This window comes from Entelurus aequoreus, linkage group LG20 (genome assembly GCF_033978785.1).
Source record: "Entelurus aequoreus isolate RoL-2023_Sb linkage group LG20, RoL_Eaeq_v1.1, whole genome shotgun sequence".
Taxonomy (NCBI): Eukaryota; Metazoa; Chordata; class Actinopteri; order Syngnathiformes; family Syngnathidae; genus Entelurus; species Entelurus aequoreus.
The window spans coordinates 834,293-853,206 of record NC_084750.1 but is presented as its reverse complement, the minus strand read 5'-3'; the positions used below and the strand labels follow the sequence as shown (position 1 = coordinate 853,206).

Here is an 18,914-nt window from a genome sequence, read left to right as displayed (position 1 = left end):
TGCTTAGCGATGTGTTGATAACTTCCGCGTCTCTTTGTTAGCAGCTAGCAAGCTACGATAGCTATAGCGAGCTAAACTAGCTAGCAGGTAAGCCTGAGAAGCTTCAAAGTGCACGGAGACGAGTTGAGCTAGGCCTGACACGAACAATTAATAAAGTTCAGGTTTTTTTCCCGAATAAGTAAAAAAGTAAAAATGAAGGAATCGACGTAGACTTAAAGAAAACGCTGCTATGTTGCGTTTCACAACACGATTGGTGCTGGCAGACACACGCTTCACGCATGCGCAAGAACACTTCCTGTCCATTTTTTTCTCCAGATCTTTATTTGCATTCTTGTTTTTTGTGTTTTATTGGCGGTTGGCAAACCAATTTTGATTGATTGATTGATTGAGACTTTTATTAGTAGATTGCACAGTACAAGCACACCTTCCAGTCTTACACCACGTAGAATTTGTAATTTCACACACTTTTCTTGACATTTTTTCAAATCACACAACACTAGTTAACATTAAATCAACCAATCAACGTTTATTTATATAGCCCTAAATCACGAGTGTCTCAAAGGGCTGCACAACCCACAACGACATCCTCGACTCAGGTCCCACATCAGGGCAAGAAAAAACTCAACCCAATGGGATACAATGAGAAGCCTTGGAGGGGACCGCAGATGTGGGGACCCCATAATGACCAACATTAAATTACAGTAGCCTACAGTAGGCCTTAATATATGTACTTAAAAACAAGGCACATGTTTTATTTAACACACATATTTAATATTTCTGGTCACTGTGACAATACACATAGTTTGAACAGGTGGGCTGGCTGGGTGCGGATTGGCAATTCTGGACCGAAACAGACATTCAGTGACTATTAGGTCCATTCACGGATGACTTTCAAAAAGGAACAGTTATTCTCCTGTGTGTGTTCCCATGTGTCTTTGCATGCTACTTTTGTGAGAGAATCGTTTAGCACACACTGAGCAATTGAAAGGTTTTTCTCCTGTGTGTGTTCCCATGTGTCTTTGCATGCTACTTTTGTGAGAGAATCTTTTGGCACACACTGGACAACTAAAAGCTTGTTCTTCTGTGTGTTTTCTCTTGTGTCTTTGAATATTACTTCTGTGAGAGAATCTTTTACCACACTCTGAACAACTGAAAGGTTTTTCACCGGTGTGTGTTGTCTTGTGTCTTTCCATATGATGTTTGGTAAAGAATCTTTTACCGCACACTGAACATACAAAAGGTTTTTCTCCTGCGTGTTTACTTGCGTGTATTAGCATATTAGATTTGTAAACAAATTTTTTACCACACACTGAACAACTGAAATAATTTTCTCCTGTGTGTGTACTCATGTGTGTTTGCATATGACCTTTGAGAGAGAATGTTTTACAGCAAACTGAACAACTGAAAGGTTTTTCTCCTGTGTGTATTTTCATATGTCGAGTCAAATTAGATTTTACAACAAAGCCTTTTGCACAAACTGAACAACTGAAAGGTTTTTCTCCTGTGTGTGTTCTCATGTGTGCTTGCATATGACCTTTGTACATGAATCCTTTACCGCAAAATGAACAATGGAAAGGTATTTCTTCTGTGTGTGTTCTCAGGTGTGATTCCATATTTACATTAGAGTGTGACATTGTGTCGTCACTATCTGATAGTGGAGCTAAGATCTTGTCTGCTTGTGATCCTCCACAGTGGTCTCCATCAGCTTCTGTTGTCATGTGTTTTGGTGAGCTGCTGCTTGGAGGTTCCATGTTCTCATCACTTGGACTGTGATGAAGCTGTGAGGACTCAGGTGGTTTGTCTTCATGGTCTTCAGTCTTCACAGAGACAACAGTCAGTGGAAACTTGGTGAGATCAGCCTCCTCCTGCCCTAGAAGACACTCTTCCTCCTGACTGATCCACACTTCCTCCTCTTCCTCTTTAACATGTGGGGGTTTTGGCTCCAACCCTTCCTTTTTAACATGTGGGGGCTTTGGCTCCAACTCTTCCTTTTTAACATGAGGAGGCTTTGGCTCCCCCCCTTTTAAACGAGGGGGCTGTTTGCTGTTATCCTCTTTAATATGAGGGAGTTGTGGCTCTTCCTCTTTAAAATGGAGAAGCTGTGGCTCCTTCTGCTTTAAAGTGAAGCTCTCCTTCTGCGGTTGAGGGACACGTTCTTCCTGACGTCCAATCAGCTGTTGGATGTCTGAACACAAACAAAACAAACACATTTTAACTCTGACATGTCAAATATTATATAGTGCATGTAATATAAACAGGGGACAGCGTAATAGTAAAATGTATAAATCATGTAATTTTGTAGGTCCCACACATTTTTAAAAAAATGTTTGCAGGCTTTCATTCTTGTATTTTAACACATTCACTGAGTGTGAATAAAATAACTTCCATGCAGAAGGTGGTCTGAGTACCATGAGCGAGTATTTGGTGAGTTCAAGGTGTCAAGGCTTTGTTCTGAGACAAACACTATGTTTGCATGCACTAACTTAGTTGGATCCCACAAATAAAAAAAGTATCTTCCATTTTGAAGTCCTTTTTTAGGATGAACTATGCTCTAATTAAATTGTTGGCCGTACGCTGTGTGCCTCCGAAACACTAGACAGTGCTTATGTTGCTGTAAATTAAATCAAATGTAGACTTTTTCTAAGAACTCAACTGATGGTAATGGATTTGATATGGAAACAATTAAAACGGTTATTGAAGACATTTCAGAACCTCTGACATACACTATATTGCCAAAAGTATTTGGCCACCTGCCTTTACTCAGATATGAACTCGAAGTGCCATCCCATTGAATGGTCCAAAATGTTTTAGTATCCTGTAGCATTCAAAGCTCCTTTCACTGGAACTAAGGTGCCAAGACCAACTCCTGAAAAAGCAACCCCACACCATAATTTCTCCTCCACCAAATTTCACACTTGGTACAATGCAGTCCAAAATGTAGCGTTCTCCTGGCAACCTCCAAACCCAGATTGGTCCATCAGATTGCCAGATGGAAAAGCGTGATTCATCAGTCCAGAGAAGGCGTCTCCACTGCTCTAGAGTCCAGTGGCGACGTGCTTTACACCACTGCATCCGACGCTTTGCATTGGACTTGGTGATAAATGGCTTAGATGCAGCTGCTTGGCCATGGAAACCCATTCCATGAAGCTCTCTGCGTACTGTACGTGGGCTAATTGGAAGGTCACATGAAGTTTGGAGCTCTGTAGCAACTGACTGTGCAGAAAGGCTTTGCACTATGCGCTTCAGCATCCGCTGACCCCTCTCTGTCAGTTTACGTGGCCTCCCATTTGGTGGCTGAGTTGCTGTTTTTCCCAAACTCTTCATTTTTCTTATAATAAAGTTGACTTTGGAATATTTAGGAGCGAGGAAATTACACGACTGGATTTGTTGCACAGGTGGCATCCTATGACAGTTCCATGCTGGAAATCACTGAGAGTGGCCCATTCTTTCACAAATGTTTGTAGAAACAGTCTCCATGCCTAAGTGCTTGATTTTATACACAAGTGGTTAGGACACCTGATTCTCATGATTTGGATGGGTGGCCAAATACTTTTGGCAATATAGTCTATATATCAGCAACTTATCTTTTAAAACAGGCAAATTCCCAAACAAAATTAAAATAGCAAAAGTTGTACCTATTTATACCTGTACCAATTTCTTTACTTCAACAATTTTCGGAAATTGTTGAAAAATTGTTAGACAACAGATTAGACATATTCATTCATAAAAGTGGAACACTTGCGGACAACCAATAGTTACAGAGCCAACATTTCAACATCAATTGCATTCATCATTGCAATAGATGGTAAACCATGTGCAGCTGCTGTGTTTATTGATCTAACAAAAGCTTTTGACATCAATAAATTAGAACAGTATGGAATCGGAGGGTTGGTCTTGAACTCGTAAGAAGCTACTTAAAGGGAAACTGCACTTTATGGGGGATTTTTGCCCATTATTCACAATCCTTATGTAAGACAAGCACACATACGTATTTCTTGCTTATGCATTCTAACTAGTAAACAAAAGTCCGCTTACAATGGAGCCTATGAGAGTCGTTCTATAAAGCGCTTAAAAAAACATCCAAACACCTCCATTAAGATTTTATACAGTATACAAATTACACGCTGTATGTATATGGAGCATTCTGTCGAATTAATTCCAAGTGCTAACCCATTACTAAAAAGAAAATGGTTTAGCAAAACAACTAATAATTCAGACATTGATTTTACTGAGATCATGTTATGATTTGTTTAAACCCAGGGCATTAACTGAGATAGTGATAAGATAAATAATTACTAAATCATATTTTATACACTACTTTCTATTGCGACGTAGCTGTCCCCAATCCTGACCCCTAAATTTCAATTTATGAAAATACCACTTGAATCACTTTATAGATTTGCTTCAATGGTGTAATTTAAAAGATCGTTATGATTAAGTTCGAACAGAGGTTGAAAGACAAATGTATTGTGGGTTTAAGTTTGAAATTGAAAAAACGATGCTAAAAAAATAATGTCACTAGTTTTAATGTCACGACCAAAACACAGGAGTTTTAGAGGCATGGCTGATTCTAGATTTTAGCCACACTCCTACATTTTTTTTTACCAGGAAGTGACATTGCACCTCTCCCCCTTCAGCACAAAACTCAGTTTATATGGTTAATTCAGTTTAATTTTCACTCCTTCAGTAAAAAAAAAATGCTGGGATGAAATGAGCATCTTGTCATTTCTTTCTTGCGATGTCTTTGGGTTTAAATTGAATTTGCCAAACGTGTCGGTTTATGGCCACAAACTTTTACTATACAAGTGTGAGGCATTGATTTATAATCCAGCACAAACTCTTACCAAGTATTATTGGTGCTTTTGGGATGTTTTTTAGAGGGCTTTGTGGATGCAATAGAGGACTCCTATTACCTGTAATGTTAGCTGTCTTCTACAGGCAGTTTTTTACTATTTAGAATGCACATAAAAGAGAAAGACGTGTTCTTGTCTTACATAAAAATTGTAAAGAATGGGCAAAACAATTTAAATAATAAATAATTTATATTTTTGGGGGAAAAGCATGTATCCATCTTCATCCCGAGAGAGAATGTTAAACCCTTGATTAAAATGTATTACAAACATTTTATCTACATCAGGGTTTCTTAACATTTTTTACTTCAGGGCCAACTTTTCCACTACACAGGGCCCCGCAGCCCACTCAAATATTACCACCGAATTAGTCATCTTACCCAATTTTAATTATATTTAATAATTATAACTACTTACAGTTAAACAAGATGTATTATATGAAAGCATGTGTTCATCACAATGAGTATTTTCAAGGCTTAGGCCAGGCTGATTACAAAAACAAATATAATCACATTTACTGCAAAAGAAGAGACTCATACAAACTGATGAAAAATACATGTACATACAATTATGTAGTACTAAAATACATTCTGACTAAATAACAATATATGGTTTTTTGAATAAACTGTCAATAAAATGTAGGTGCAAATGAAAATACAGCTCCACCACTTTAGTCATAATTTTTGCGCTTGGGCGCCAGACTTCCTCTGTTCGATTGATATTGTCATTACTGCCACAAGTGGTGGAAAATTCTGTTACAACTGAGTTCGACACACATATATTTTTTGGCGGTCCTCCATAGGAGTGGTTAAGAAACATTGTATTAGATGATATGTGGATGTTGTTCTTACTTGGACTGTGATGAAGATGTGAGGACTCCGGTGGTTTGTCTTCATGGTCTTCAGTCTTCACAGAGACAACAGTCAGTGGAAACTTGGTGAGATCAGCCTCCTCCTGCCCCAGAAGACACTCTCCCTCCTGACTGATCCACACTTCCTCCTCTTCCTCCTTAACATGAGGGGGCTGTGACTCCTTCTGCTTCAAAGAAGAGCCTCCTCTCTGTTGAAGGGGACCTTCTTTTTGACAACCGTTCATCTGTTAGACATTTGCAAGACAACACAAACAAACTTTAGCTCAGGCATGTCAAATATTATTTAGTCCATCAAAAATAATATTTTACAAATGAACTGACAGAAGTTATAATGCTCTTCTACACATGGAATTAACATCATTTAGTCATTGTTATGGATTGTGTAATTGATCTTGTTTTCTACAACTATAGTAATTATTGATACAAGATGAGCAGTTGGCCCTAGTGTGTGAATGTGAGTGTGAATATTGTCTGTCTATCTGTGTTGGCCCTGCGATGAGGTGGCGACTTGTCCAGGGTGTACCCCGCCTTCCGCCCGATTGTAGCTGAGATAGGCTCCAGCACCCCCCGCGACCCCGAAGGGAATAAGCGGTAGAAAATGGATGGATGGAACAATTATTGATGCATGTTCAATTTGTGTTCAGTATATTGAAGCACTTTTTCATATTTAACATTTATTTAATTACAATTTTTGTCTCACCATCAAATCTCCATTATATGAGTTTGAGTTTGAGTTTATATGTATATATATGTGATCTAAGTAATGAAAAGGTGCAAACATGACCGTTACTTTTTAGTATATAACCATAAGTAATAAGTATATTGAATTAATAAAAAAATGTGTCTTAAAGTTGATACACATTTTGGGGAAAAATAACCAAATGTGTGCAATACAGCAATCAATATAACGTTTAAAAAAAACCCAGCCTTTCTGCTCATCCTAACTACAGACTGTAGGAAATGTTAAAACTTCTAAGAAATTCACATTTCCTCCACTTCAGAGTTAAAAACAATCTCACAGTTCTGCAAAGGAAGCCACAACAAGGAGGCGGACTAATGCTGAAACATAACGAAGTCTTTGTGTTTTTACTGTTGATGCAGCGCTAAACCAAATATATGATTAATACTGTATATTTTGGAAGTAGGCCAAGGCAAATAACGCCATTTTTAGCCATTTAACATTTTATGTAAAGTGTAATAAAAAACGAAATAGTTCCTACTTATTCATAGTTTATTGTGAGAAAGGTATAATGTAAAGTTGGCCTATTAGGAATCGCATAATTTATTTTCAATGTTAATGAAGTAACCTAGTGTTTTTCAACCTTTTTTGAGCCAAGGCACAATTTTTGCGTTGACAAAGATCCGGAGGCACACCGCCAGCAGAAATCATTAAAAAAGGAAACTCAGTTGACAGTAAAAAGTCGTTGTCGCAATTGTTGGATATGACTTTAAACCATAACCAAGCATGCATCAATATAGCTATTGTCTCAAAGTAGGTGCACTGTCACCACCTGTCACATCACCCCCTGACTTATTTGGACTTTTTTGCTGTTTCCCTGTGTGTAGTATTTTAGTTCTTGTCTTGCGCTCCTATTTTGGTGGCTTTTTCTCTTTTTTTTGGTATTTTCCTGTAGCAGTTTCATGTCTTCCTTTGAGCGATACTCCCCGTATTTACTTTGTTTTAGCAATCAAGAATATTTCAGTTGTTTGTATCCTTCTTCGTGGGGACATTGTAGATTGTCATGTCATGTTCGGATGTACATTGTGGACGCCATCTCTGCTCCGCAGTAAGTCTTTGCTGTCGTCCAGCATTCTGTTTTTGTTTACTTTGTAGCCAGTTCAGTTGTAGTTTCGTTCTGCATAGCCTTCCCTAAGCTTCAATGCCTTTTCTTAGAGGCACTCACCTTTTGTTTATATTTGGTTTAAGCATTAGACACATTTTTACCTGCACGCTGCCTCCAGCTGTTTGCAACATCTACAAAGCAATTAGCTACCGGCCGCCACCTACTGATATGGAAGAGTAGTACACGGTTACTCTGCCGAGCTCAACAACAACACATAATGTGCAGACTATAATTACTGGTTTGCAAAAAAATAATTTTAACCCAAATAGGTGAAATTACATAATCTCCCACGGCACACCAGACCGTATCTCACGGCACACTAGTGTGCCGCGGCACAGTGGTTGAAAAACACTGATAGTAACCAAAGTAGACTACTACAATGTATGTGTAACACAATGTTACTACTTCAGTCTAAAATTACGAAACGAAAATGTTCCTTTCTAGCAGCAGATATCTAATAATATTATGCATGACTGTACAATAAAGAGAACATAGTTTTAAATTGTTAAATAACGCAATATAATCATACAGAACTGTTAAAATAACGCTTGCATTTTCTACATAGGCCTGCTAGCGTGCTAACGATAGCACGTCAGCTTCGAACAACATCTCAGTTAAATAACAGAAATAATGTAAAAATATATAATTTAAATTACCTCATTAGACGCTTTTAGTAGAGAGGAGTCAAATATATATATTTTTAATTTTACAACAAGCAACTCCTAAATGTGACTTTTTGTTATGTGGCTTGGCAAAGTAGCTGTGCACCAATCATTAATGTCCCAGCGAAACACACGCTGGCGAACAATTGTTCCAGGTTTGAGAGCCCCTCGAAGACGTCAAAACAGGAGGGAGAAAAAAAACAAGATGGCGTTTGATGGAGAAGACGTTATTGTGGTTATTAACGTTACTTGATCTTAATCTGTATGTACATGTACACATATATGTCGTTTAATAGAGTACACGTCGTTAATAATTGTTTATATTCGGATACATTAGTCTAAGTGCACTTTGAAGCTCCTCGGGCTAGCTTAGCTTGCTAGTTAGCTTAGCTTGTTAGCTGCTAACAAAGAGACGTGGACGTTATCGACACATCGCGAAGCAGAGATCAAGTGTGAGTGTAAAGTGTTGTGATTGTGTGAAAATGTGCGAAAGGACGATCGCAGAGTACGAGGAGGAACTTTGTCCCACAAAAGAGGAGAAGGAGCGACAACATCAACTACTGGACGCTGTTTTCAAGAAACATCAAGTTGTGTTTCACAGAAGAGGTTTGTTTACTTCTTACTCTAACATGTTTACTAACTTTACATTTGATTATTGACATGAAAGATCTCTTGTAATGGCTTTACTGAGTGGAGGAGCATCGTCAAATTGTGAGAGTAAAATAGTTGGCTATGGAAATCAAATAGATTTTGTTTTTGTTTACAAAAATAACAACAATATTATGCACTATAAAAAACACTGGGTTAAGTAGACCCTAAAGCAGTGGTTCTTAACCTTGTTGGAGGTACCGAACCCCACCAGTTTCTTATGCGCATTCACCGAACCCTTCTTTAGTGAAAAATAAAATGTTTTTTTTGCAAATTCAAGACAAAGTTATATGTTTTTGGTAACACTTTAGTATGGTGAACATATTCTAAGTAACAAAGACTTAATTTAGAGTTATTTGGACACTAGAGGAACATATTCTAAGTAATAAAGACTTAATTTAGAGTTATTTGGACACTAGGGGAACATATTCTAAGTAACAACGACTTAATTTAGAGTTATTTGGTTAGGGTTAGAGGGTTAGGGTCAGGGTTAGGGTTATAATAAGGCCATGCCGAATTAGGCATTAATAAATACTTAATAATGACTAGTTAAGAGCCAATATGTTACTAATTTGCCTGTTAATAAGCAACTAATTAATGGTGAATATGTTCCCCATACTAAAGCGTTACCATGTTTTTTACTGGTGCGCAAAATGAACCGTGCATGAACATCACCTTGTTTAAAGAACAAAACCAACACAGTGCATAAACTCACAACAAATTACACTCCTGCAAATCAGCCTGACTTCTGCTGTTGTCGTATCCGTAATACGCCGATAGGGAGAAGTTTGTATTTACACAATGAGTCGGGTGTGTCTTGACCTCCGCCGAACCCCTGAGCCCGACTCACCGAACCCCTAGGGTTCGATCGAACCCAGGTTAAGAACCACTGCCCTAAAGTTAAACCCTTATCGTCATCTCCCCCTAACCCCAGCAGCAAGAAAAAACAAGTCAAATAAAATACATATTATATGTACAAACGTTCATTTACTAACTTTATATTTGATTATTAACATGAAGAACACTTGTAATTACTTTACTGAGTGGAGGAGCATCGTCAAATTGTGAAAGTAAAATAGTTGGCTATGGAAATTAAGTAGATTTTGTATTTGTTCACAAAAATAACAACAATAATATGCACTATAAAAAGCACTGGGTTAAGTAGACCCTAAAGTTAAACCCTTATCGTCACCTCCCCCTAACCCCAGCAGCAAGAATAAACAAGCTCCCCGAGGGGATGGGACAAATGCAGAGGACAAATTTCACCACATCTAGTGTGTGTGTGACAATCATTGGTACTTTAATCTTTAATCTTAATCTTAAGTCAAATAATATACATATTATATGTACAAAAGTTAATTTACCAACTTTATATTTGATTATTAACATGAAAGAACACTTGTAATTACTTTACTGAGTAGAGGAGCATCGGCAAATTGTGAAAGTAAAATAGTTGGCTATGGAAATCAAATAGATTTTGTTTTTGTTCACAAAAATAACAACAATATTATGCACTATAAAAAGCACTGGGTTAAGTAGACCCTTATCGTCACCTCCCCCTAACCCCAGCAGCAAGAATAAACAAGTCAAATAAAATATATATTATATGTACAAACGTTCACAGGAGGGGTGTTATCGGGCTGTATTAAGAAGTGTGACGTCACACAGGTAAATCTGATAGCATTAATAAATAGCTCAAATTAAGAAAATAACACTTTAATGAGGAGAGATCACCCATACTGTGCTTTAGGTGGGTTAGGGTGAACAAATCGAGCGCTCCAATATCCCCAATTAGTGTTTGTGTGACCTCAGTTAGTAAATGGTAAATGGGTTATACTTGTATAGCGCTTTTCTACCTTCAAGGTACTCAAAGAGCTTTGACACGATTTCCACATTCACACACTGATGGCGGGAGCTGCCATGCAAGGCCCTAACCACGACCCCTTAGGATTGATTGATTGAGACTTTTATTAGTAGGTTGCACAGTGAAGTACATATTCCGTACAATTGACCACTAAATGGTAACACCCGAATAAGTTTTTCAACTTGTTTAAGTCGGGGTCCACTTAAATTGATTCATGATACAGATATATACTATCATATATACTATCATCATAATACAGTCATCACACAAGATAATCACATTGAATTATTTACATTATTTACAATCAGGAGTGTGGAGGGGGGGTGGGGGGGTGGGGATATGGACATCAAGTAGTGGACATAGAGAGAGAGAGAGAGAGAGAGAGAGATCAGAAGGCATAAGAAAAAGAATCTGCATTTGATTGTTTACATTTGATTATTAGCAATCCGGGGAGGGTGTTAGTTTAGGGTTGTAGCTGCCTGGAGGTGAACTTTTATAGCGGTTTTGAAGGAGGATAGAGATGCCCTTTCTTTTATACCTGTTGGGAGCGCATTCCACATTGATGTGGCATAGAAAGAGAATGAGTTAAGACCTTTGTTAGTTCGGAATCTGGGTTTAACGTGGTTAGTGGAGCAACCCCTGGTGTTGTGGTTATGGCGGTCATTTACGTTAAGGAAGTAGTTTGACATGTACTTCGGTATCAGGGAGGTGTAGCGGATTTTATAGACTAGGTTCAGTGCAAGTTGTTTAACTCTGTCCTCCACCTTGAGCCAGCCCACTTTAGAGAAGTGGGTAGGAGGAAGGGTGAACTGTCTTGCCCAAGGACACAACGGCCGTGACTCGGATGGTGGTGTTTGTGTGACGTCAGTTAGTGTTTGTGTGAGCGTCTGTGAGTGTTTTGCGTGTGCTGGAGGCTCGCAGCAGCACTCACTCCTGCTCATCAGGTACACTGCAGTGCACAGCGACAGGCGCTAAGAGGCTCCAAACACGAGTACAGTCTCCAATGACACCAGAAAAAAGACGGTAAATTTATAATTTTACATTTTTAATTAAAAAAAGTCACCAAACAATTGCAAAAATAATTTGGTGGGCTTCTGCTTCATTCGCTCATGTGGCTGTCAATAAGGGATTTAGCCAGTGGTGTGCCGTCAGTTTTACATACTTGGGGAGCATAATCAGTAGATGGAGGGGCAGATGAAGATGTCAAATCCAGAATAGGGAAAGGAAGAACATCATTCAACATACTAAACAAAATCTGGAGAACAAAAAACATTTCTCTCAAAACCAAACTGAAAATCTTTAACTCAAATGTCAAATCGGTCCTGCTGTACGGATCAGAAACATGGAAAACCACCAATAGCATACTCACTAAATCAGTGTTTTTCAACCTTTTTTGAGCCAAGGCACAATTTTTGCGTTGACAAAAATCCGGAGGCACACCACCAGCAGAAATCATTAAAAAAGGAAACTCAGTTGACAGTAAAAAGTCGTTGACGCAATTGTTGGATATAACTTTAAACCATAACCAAGCATGCATCACTATAGCTCTTGTCTCAAAGTAGGTGTACTGTCACCACCTGTCACATCACCCCCTGACTTATTTTGACTTTTTTGCTGTTTTCCTGTGTGTAGTGTTTTAGTTCTTGTCTTGTGCTCCTATTTTGGTGGCTTTTTGTCTTTTTTTTGGTATTTTCCTGTAGCAGTTTCATGTCTTCCTTTGAGCGATATTTCCCCGCATCTACTTTGTTTTAGCAATCAAGAATATTTCAGTTGTTATTTATCCTTCTTCGTGGGGACATTGTAGATTGTCATGTCATGTTCGGATGTACATTGTGGACGCCGTCTCTGCTCCGCAGTAAGTCTTTGCTGTCGTCCAGCATTCTGTTTTTGTTTACTTTGTAGCCAGTTCAGTTGTAGTTTCGTTCTGCATAGCCTTCCCTAAGCTTCAATGCCTTTTCTTAGAGGCACTCACCTTTTGTTTATATTTGGTTTAAGCATTAGACACATTTTTACCTGCACACTGCCTCCAGCTGTTTGCAACATCTACAAAGCAATTAGCTACCGGCTGCCACCTACTGATATGGAAGAGTATTACACGGTTACTCTGCCGAGCTCAACAACAACACATAATTTGCATACTATAATTACTGGTTTGCAAAAAAATTATTTTAACCCAAATAGGTGAAATTACATAATCTCCCACGGCACACCAGACCGTATCTCACGGCACACTAGTGTGCCGCGGCACAGTGGTTGAAAAACACCGCATTAAATTACAGACATTCATAAACCGTTGCCTCCGTCGGGTCCTAGGAGTCTACTGGCCAGACACCATCACCAATGCCAACCTGTGGGAACTCACCAAACAAGAACCAGTGGAACTGCAAATCAGGAGAAGGAAGTGGAGCTGGATAGGCCACACACTCAGAAAACCCAATAAATCAATCACCAAACAGGCACTAACATGGAACCCACAGGGAAAAAGAAACAGAGAGAGACCAAGAACAACCTGGAGAAGAAGCACGGAACAGGAGATGAGGGCTGAGGGGCTGTCATGGTAACAACTCGACCGAAGGGCACAAAACCGGAATAAATGGAAGGCTTTCGACGACGGCCTATGTTCCTCAGGGAATACTAAGGCCTAAGGAAGGAAGGATAATGGGCCAGCAAGGCCTTATCTGCTGGCCTAACATAACCAGAAATCATGATCATAATTAAAGATAAAAGTATTTTTAAATTTACTTTCCCTAAATCATATTCTCTTCATTTCATATTATGGTCCTTCCAGTGCTGTTGTTTTTAGGTTATAGAGTTTCTATCCAATCAGAATTCAGCTAGTTTATGTTGCCATGTTGTACCAAATCTGCCCAAAGCCTTCAAAATCAACAATGCTGGCGTCCGTGCACTGTAAGTGAACGGACACAAACATTTGAGAGACAGTTGCGATAGCCAATCAGATCACACATTGTTGTCAGTAAGGCTTTCTAGATGGCCTAAGGCAGATATATATTGTGATGTTATGAGCTAGGTAACATAAGGACTCATTACCCAGCATGCCACAGTAGTGAAGAGCATGCGCAGTAGCCCCGTTTAGGTTGAATGTAGCCATGCCGGCAGGTGGATGTTTTTGATGAGCACGCTGTGGAGTAAACCTTAAGAACTCAGCCAACACGCCTCGTCTGCATCTTTTATGATGACACAAGACAACACATATATTTGCAAGGTCATTTTCAGGAAGGCTATTTAAAGAGTAACTCCATTTTGTGAGACGATGTCGGCCAACCCCGGGAGCTCGAATGGGTTCTACTAATTGTGAGTTCAGATATTTTATTCATTTTTTCACGTTTAATATGTTTTTTTCAGTTTTAATTTTGACAGTACTACATAACATATGTTTTAACTGCTGATGCGGGTTTAGTGATTTTTAAATGCGCCAGAAAATAACCCGTTTTGTACACAGTTGGTGGTGATTCAATGCCCATTAGTACGTAAATGTGTTCCTGTATAGTATTTCTCCAGCAATGGTCATGTGGTGACATAAATTATGGTATTTTGAGAGGTAATCATTGAAGTCGGATGTCACTGAAGGCCTAGGTGGGAACCGCACGGCCCGCCACTGGATTTAGCCCAATATCAGCTTCCTGCACTCTTTACGATTAGGTAACATAAAAAATTTAGATTTTTACTGAAGGAAATGTTAAAGAACGATTGTAAACTTTCAGAAACTATAACACACTTTTTTTTGGTTTTGTTTATCGAAACAAGTTTGTCTCTGCCTCACCAGTCTACCCTGACCGCATGTCACTGGTCACACCACTAGTTAAAACCTTATGATATTACACATCCACATAATGGAGAACCTTTTAAACATTTTTTAGGAGAAGTTTCTAATGTTACATACCGGTATATAAGATATGTCCCTGTTTAATGTTTTCTGATTTGCTTATTGTTTTTGTTTTCTTGTGAGTCGTTCTGTGGTTGATTTATTTTATTATATTTTTTTTACATGATTTGCATGGTTTTTGTAAATTAGGTTAACATGTTTTTGTTCCGGTGTACGAGCAGCTATGTTATTTGTATGTAAGATTTTACTGCTGTGATAATATTGGTTTTTTTCATGATTCGTTTTGTCTCTTCTGTTATTCCCTGATGGCATATTGAATGTCAACGTGGTGACTGATGACATCCTCAGAGACATTATCAGAACATGTGCTGGTGCAGGACAATGTCTCATGTGACTGAGCAAAGGTGGACTTTTCTAAAGCATGTTTGTCTTCTCGTGTCCTGCAGACGTCTGTGAAGAACATCTTCTCCCTGAACAGCAGGAGTGGTCCGCCAGGATGGAGCAGGAGGAGCCACATTCCCCTCATGTTGAAGAGGAAAAGGGGGAGTCATATTCCCCTCACATTAAAGAGGAAGAGGAGGAACACAGCATCAGTCAGGAGGGAGAGCATCTTGAATGGTTGGAGGAGTTCCCAGCGATTGGTGTGATTGTGAAGAGTGAAGATGATAAGCTCAAAGGTGAAAGCAGCAGCTCAATCCGACACATGGCAACAGAAGCTGATGGAGACCACTGTGGAGGATCACAAGCAGACGAGATCTTTGCTCCACTATTAACGTCACACTCCCCTGACACTGATGATGAAGACTCTAAAGCTGATAAGACGTGTCACACTGACAACACACGCTGGACTTGTCCTCACTGTGACAAAACTTTTAATCACCGTAGTAGTTTGGAAATACACATGAGAACGCACACTGGAGAAAAACCTTTTTCTTGTTCAATCTGCGGGGTATGTTTTACACAGAATGGACGTTTGAAAGTGCACATGAGAATACACACGGGAGATAAACCTTTTTCATGTTCAAGCTGTGGCAAAGGTTTTATACAAAATACCGATTTGGAAGTACACATGAGAATACACACCGGAGACAAACCATTCATGTGCTTATTTTGTTGTAAGGAATTTTCTCAGAAGGCAAATTTGATAATGCACACAAGAATACACACTGGTGAAAAACCCTATATCTGTTCAATATGCTTTAAAGGTTTTACACAAAGTCAACACTTGAAACGACACACAAAGACACACAAGTGAGAAACTATAGCGTTGCAGTGTGTGTGGTGAAAAAGGTTGGGAATCGATAAGATTTTTCCGATTCCGCTTTCGATTCTGCTTAACAATTCGGTTCTCCTATCAATTTTTTTTTTTAGAAAAAGGATAACAAATGGATGGATTAGCATGAAATGTGTTTAGTTTAGAGCTAACATCACCTTAGAAAGCCAACAGTGAGGTCTGAGTAGGTACGTAGCATAGAAAAACTAAACTTTTAAAAATACAATTTTAAAAATATGTGGAAATACACAAGAATGTAACGTGTTATAAAAAATAAAAAAATAATTTCAAGAATCTTCTGTAATCTACCTAGAAAATATACCGTGCAAAGGTTTGTTTAGACTTACAATGTGAAACTAATATGACACATGACATGCAGCATGAGGTAAGTCAAACCTTTTGATATGTTGTTTATTGCTCACAGTTTATGAAAACTTTGAATTTAAAAATCTCAGAAAATGTGGTGGGTTTTTTTAAAACTTTTAGCCATGATTGTCAAAGTTATATTAAACAAACACTTGGCATATGTCACTTTGCATGTAATGAGTTAATATCACATGTTAGTTTCACATTTGAAGTTAATTGCTGACATGAATGGACTTATACACCATATTCTAATTTCATAAGTTCCACCTCTATGATGAAAATGTGGGAGGAAAACAGGCAACTTTTCTTCGACGACAATTGAACATTCACCTACCAAAGGAGCAGCATCTATGTGGAACATGTCTGCAAGCTTTTGACCACAAACTTAGTCACTTCTCTGTGACATCGGTCGTTCCTAGCCGAGTGGTACTCTTCCCTGCCGCAGTGAAAGCCAGCGGCAGACGTGAACCCGAGCCATTACTGCCCGCCTCCAACCCAGTTGGAATATGTTTCAATTATGAATAAGGCATTCATTTCAATTTAACAGGTTACAGCGCTAACATTATCGGCGGTATTAGTACCTGTTGTATTTACGTCAGAAACGCGACATTCATTGCATGCTGTGTGTTCAAATGTTTCAGCATATTGCTCGTATGTTCTCCTCCTGATTAACTAGCAGCCTTATAATTATTACAAGTAGCGCTGTTGCTGTCTTTTTTAGTAAAATATCGGCAAAACTTTTTCCGCCCGGGCACAGCACTACGCACGTTGCGTAATGACATCCCCACCCAGATGAACCGTTAAGAGAATCACTAGACAAACTGGCAAGCGATTCCGTGGAATTGATACACCGGGAATCGGTTCTGAACAAGAACACGTTTTTCGATTCCCATCCCTAGTGGTGAAAGATCCTCTTATAAGTACCAGTGTAAGAAACACAATTGTGCTGGTGAGAACAGCAGCAGCAAATGAAGCTGCAGGATTTGAAATCAACTGTCAAAACTTTGATCACTTTGACTCTCTAACAACATCAGTACATATAACGTGTGTGACATTGTTGTGTGTGTAACGCATACTTGTTAATATGCTTCTACCTTTTATAGATTAGTTTTTTTCAAGTAGTAGGGTTATTTTAGTCAAGTATGTGTATTAATATACAACATTGTGTACCGGTACATATATTTAAAACCATTTCCTGTAAAAAATGTTAGCTGAAGCCTCAGTCTCTTTTGCCTACATTTTTTCATTCATAATCAAAATAAAAACATTACAAATTAGTATTTGAGTATGTATTTTATTTTTAATGTTGCAAATAATTGTGATATGTTCTTTATATGATTTATATGTATTAATAAATCTATGACTCCTCATAAATTGGTTACCTTTATGATTCAAATTAAGGTATTATTGAATAATTGATGAATGAAAGGTAATTTGTTTGAGTACAGGAACAATAATGTGTCACAGGAAATGATTCCGTTTTGGATACTAATTAGTGTGTAATTGATTGGCTGAAGAAATTTTAGTGGGCAGTGATCATCACGTTATGTTCAGTGGGGGAAAGCATCATGTGAGGTCAAATGAAAAAGTATCAAAGTGGCTTTTTGGTAAAGCAAACTTCAAAAATGTTTGATTGCAGCAGAAACTGTGACTAATGTTATTATGGGAATACATTATGGTAATAAGCAAATGACAGTAGTGATTTATGGGGCAGCAGATGGGTCAATACCAATCAAAGTCTATAAAAAAAATAGTACCATGGTAAACGGAGGAGTGTCATCAGGCAGGAAAGAACAGAAACAACTAATTTTACAGTTTAAAAAAACTCACAACATTCAGCACTTGGTTGACTCTGATAAAGTAAGAAGAACAGGACACAAGTTGGAGACATTTTTTTCCTGATGACACTGCCAAGTGGAACGTATACATATTGAAAAGAAGAGGACCTAAAATAGATCCGTGAGGGACACCACATGTGATTGTATGGAGCTTTGATGTTGGTATGACGTCTGTGTTGAGTGAACAGTTAAGTGTTTCATAGGTTTGCCTAAATGCACCATTTTGTATTTTTGCAAGGTGTGTAGTACAATATGTTTTTTGCATTACACATTCCTAATTTGACTCCAACAACATTGTTATTGAACTTTGACAGCAAAATAGATATTTTCTGAACTTTGGAAAATGTCAGAAAATGGATTTAAAAGGAAGAAAGAAAAACATTTTTAAATCTATCCAAAAGCCCAGGCCCTGATCATGTGGCCCCCTAACGGTTGTGGCCTAAAAACCTGAACGTTTATGCAACAGCACCAGCCAGCATTTAACACTTCCAGCAGACTCAAAAGGACTTCAAAATCTTTGTTGGTTTAGTCTGATTGGCATCTCTTTAGATTCAACATGGACAATGAGTCGACCTACTGAAAAGGGAAGGCTGGTCAATTAAACTGGGAGAGTGTTACCAATGTCCATAGCAGCGAGTAATGGTGTTGAAAAAATGGCTATACCTAGTTCTGTCTGCGTTAATTTCTTCATTTTTACGTTAGTACTAATTCTTATATCGTGTGAACATATTTATTTATTGTTCGTGCCAGGATAAAGGTTGTCTCAGTCATACTCAAAGCTTTTTTAATTGAACAATTGAACACATTTATATGTAACAATATACAAACAAATAAAGGCACATCCAATTCTTTAC

At 38.4% G+C, this 18,914-nt stretch overlaps 2 protein-coding genes across 3 annotated transcripts; one reads left to right on the top strand and one right to left on the bottom strand.

Moving 5' to 3' along the window:
* Positions 1 to 754: 754 nt before the first annotated feature.
* Positions 755 to 8,398, bottom strand: LOC133635773 (zinc finger protein 391-like). Its single transcript, XM_062029052.1, has 3 exons — positions 8,222 to 8,398; positions 5,702 to 5,945; positions 755 to 2,185 (listed from the first exon to the last, which is right to left on the bottom strand). The coding sequence occupies exons 2-3, from the start codon at positions 5,943 to 5,945 to the stop codon at positions 906 to 908; spliced, it is 1,524 nt and encodes a 507-aa protein (XP_061885036.1). The 5' UTR covers positions 8,222 to 8,398; the 3' UTR covers positions 755 to 905.
* On the top strand, positions 8,351 to 17,526 carry LOC133635792 (zinc finger protein 239-like). 2 transcript variants are annotated; one of them, XM_062029078.1, is made up of 3 exons: positions 8,351 to 8,462; positions 8,721 to 8,833; positions 15,030 to 17,526. In XM_062029078.1, exons 1-3 carry the CDS (start codon positions 8,443 to 8,445, stop codon positions 15,836 to 15,838), a joined length of 942 nt encoding a protein of 313 aa, XP_061885062.1. In that variant the 5' UTR covers positions 8,351 to 8,442; the 3' UTR covers positions 15,839 to 17,526. The 2 variants fall into 2 exon arrangements, with proteins under 2 accessions (XP_061885062.1, XP_061885061.1); XM_062029077.1 differs by having other exon boundaries at positions 8,367 to 8,489.
* Positions 17,527 to 18,914: the final 1,388 nt, after the last annotated feature.

Coding starts and splice junctions, on each gene's coding strand:
- LOC133635773 (XM_062029052.1), bottom strand. CDS start 5,945: ATGAACGGTTGTCAAAAAGAAGGTCCCCTTCAACAGAGAGGAGGCTCT. Junction 2,186..5,701: donor ACATCTTCATCACAGTCCAA/GTAAGAACAACA, acceptor GTTTGTGTTCAG/ACATCCAACAGCTGATTGGA.
- LOC133635792 (XM_062029077.1), top strand. CDS start 8,443: ATGGAGAAGACGTTATTGTGGTTATTAACGTTACTTGATCTTAATCT. Junction 8,490..8,720: donor ACGTTACTTGATCTTAATCT/GTATGTACATGT, acceptor AATGTGCGAAAG/GACGATCGCAGAGTACGAGG. Junction 8,834..15,029: donor AGTTGTGTTTCACAGAAGAG/GTTTGTTTACTT, acceptor CGTGTCCTGCAG/ACGTCTGTGAAGAACATCTT.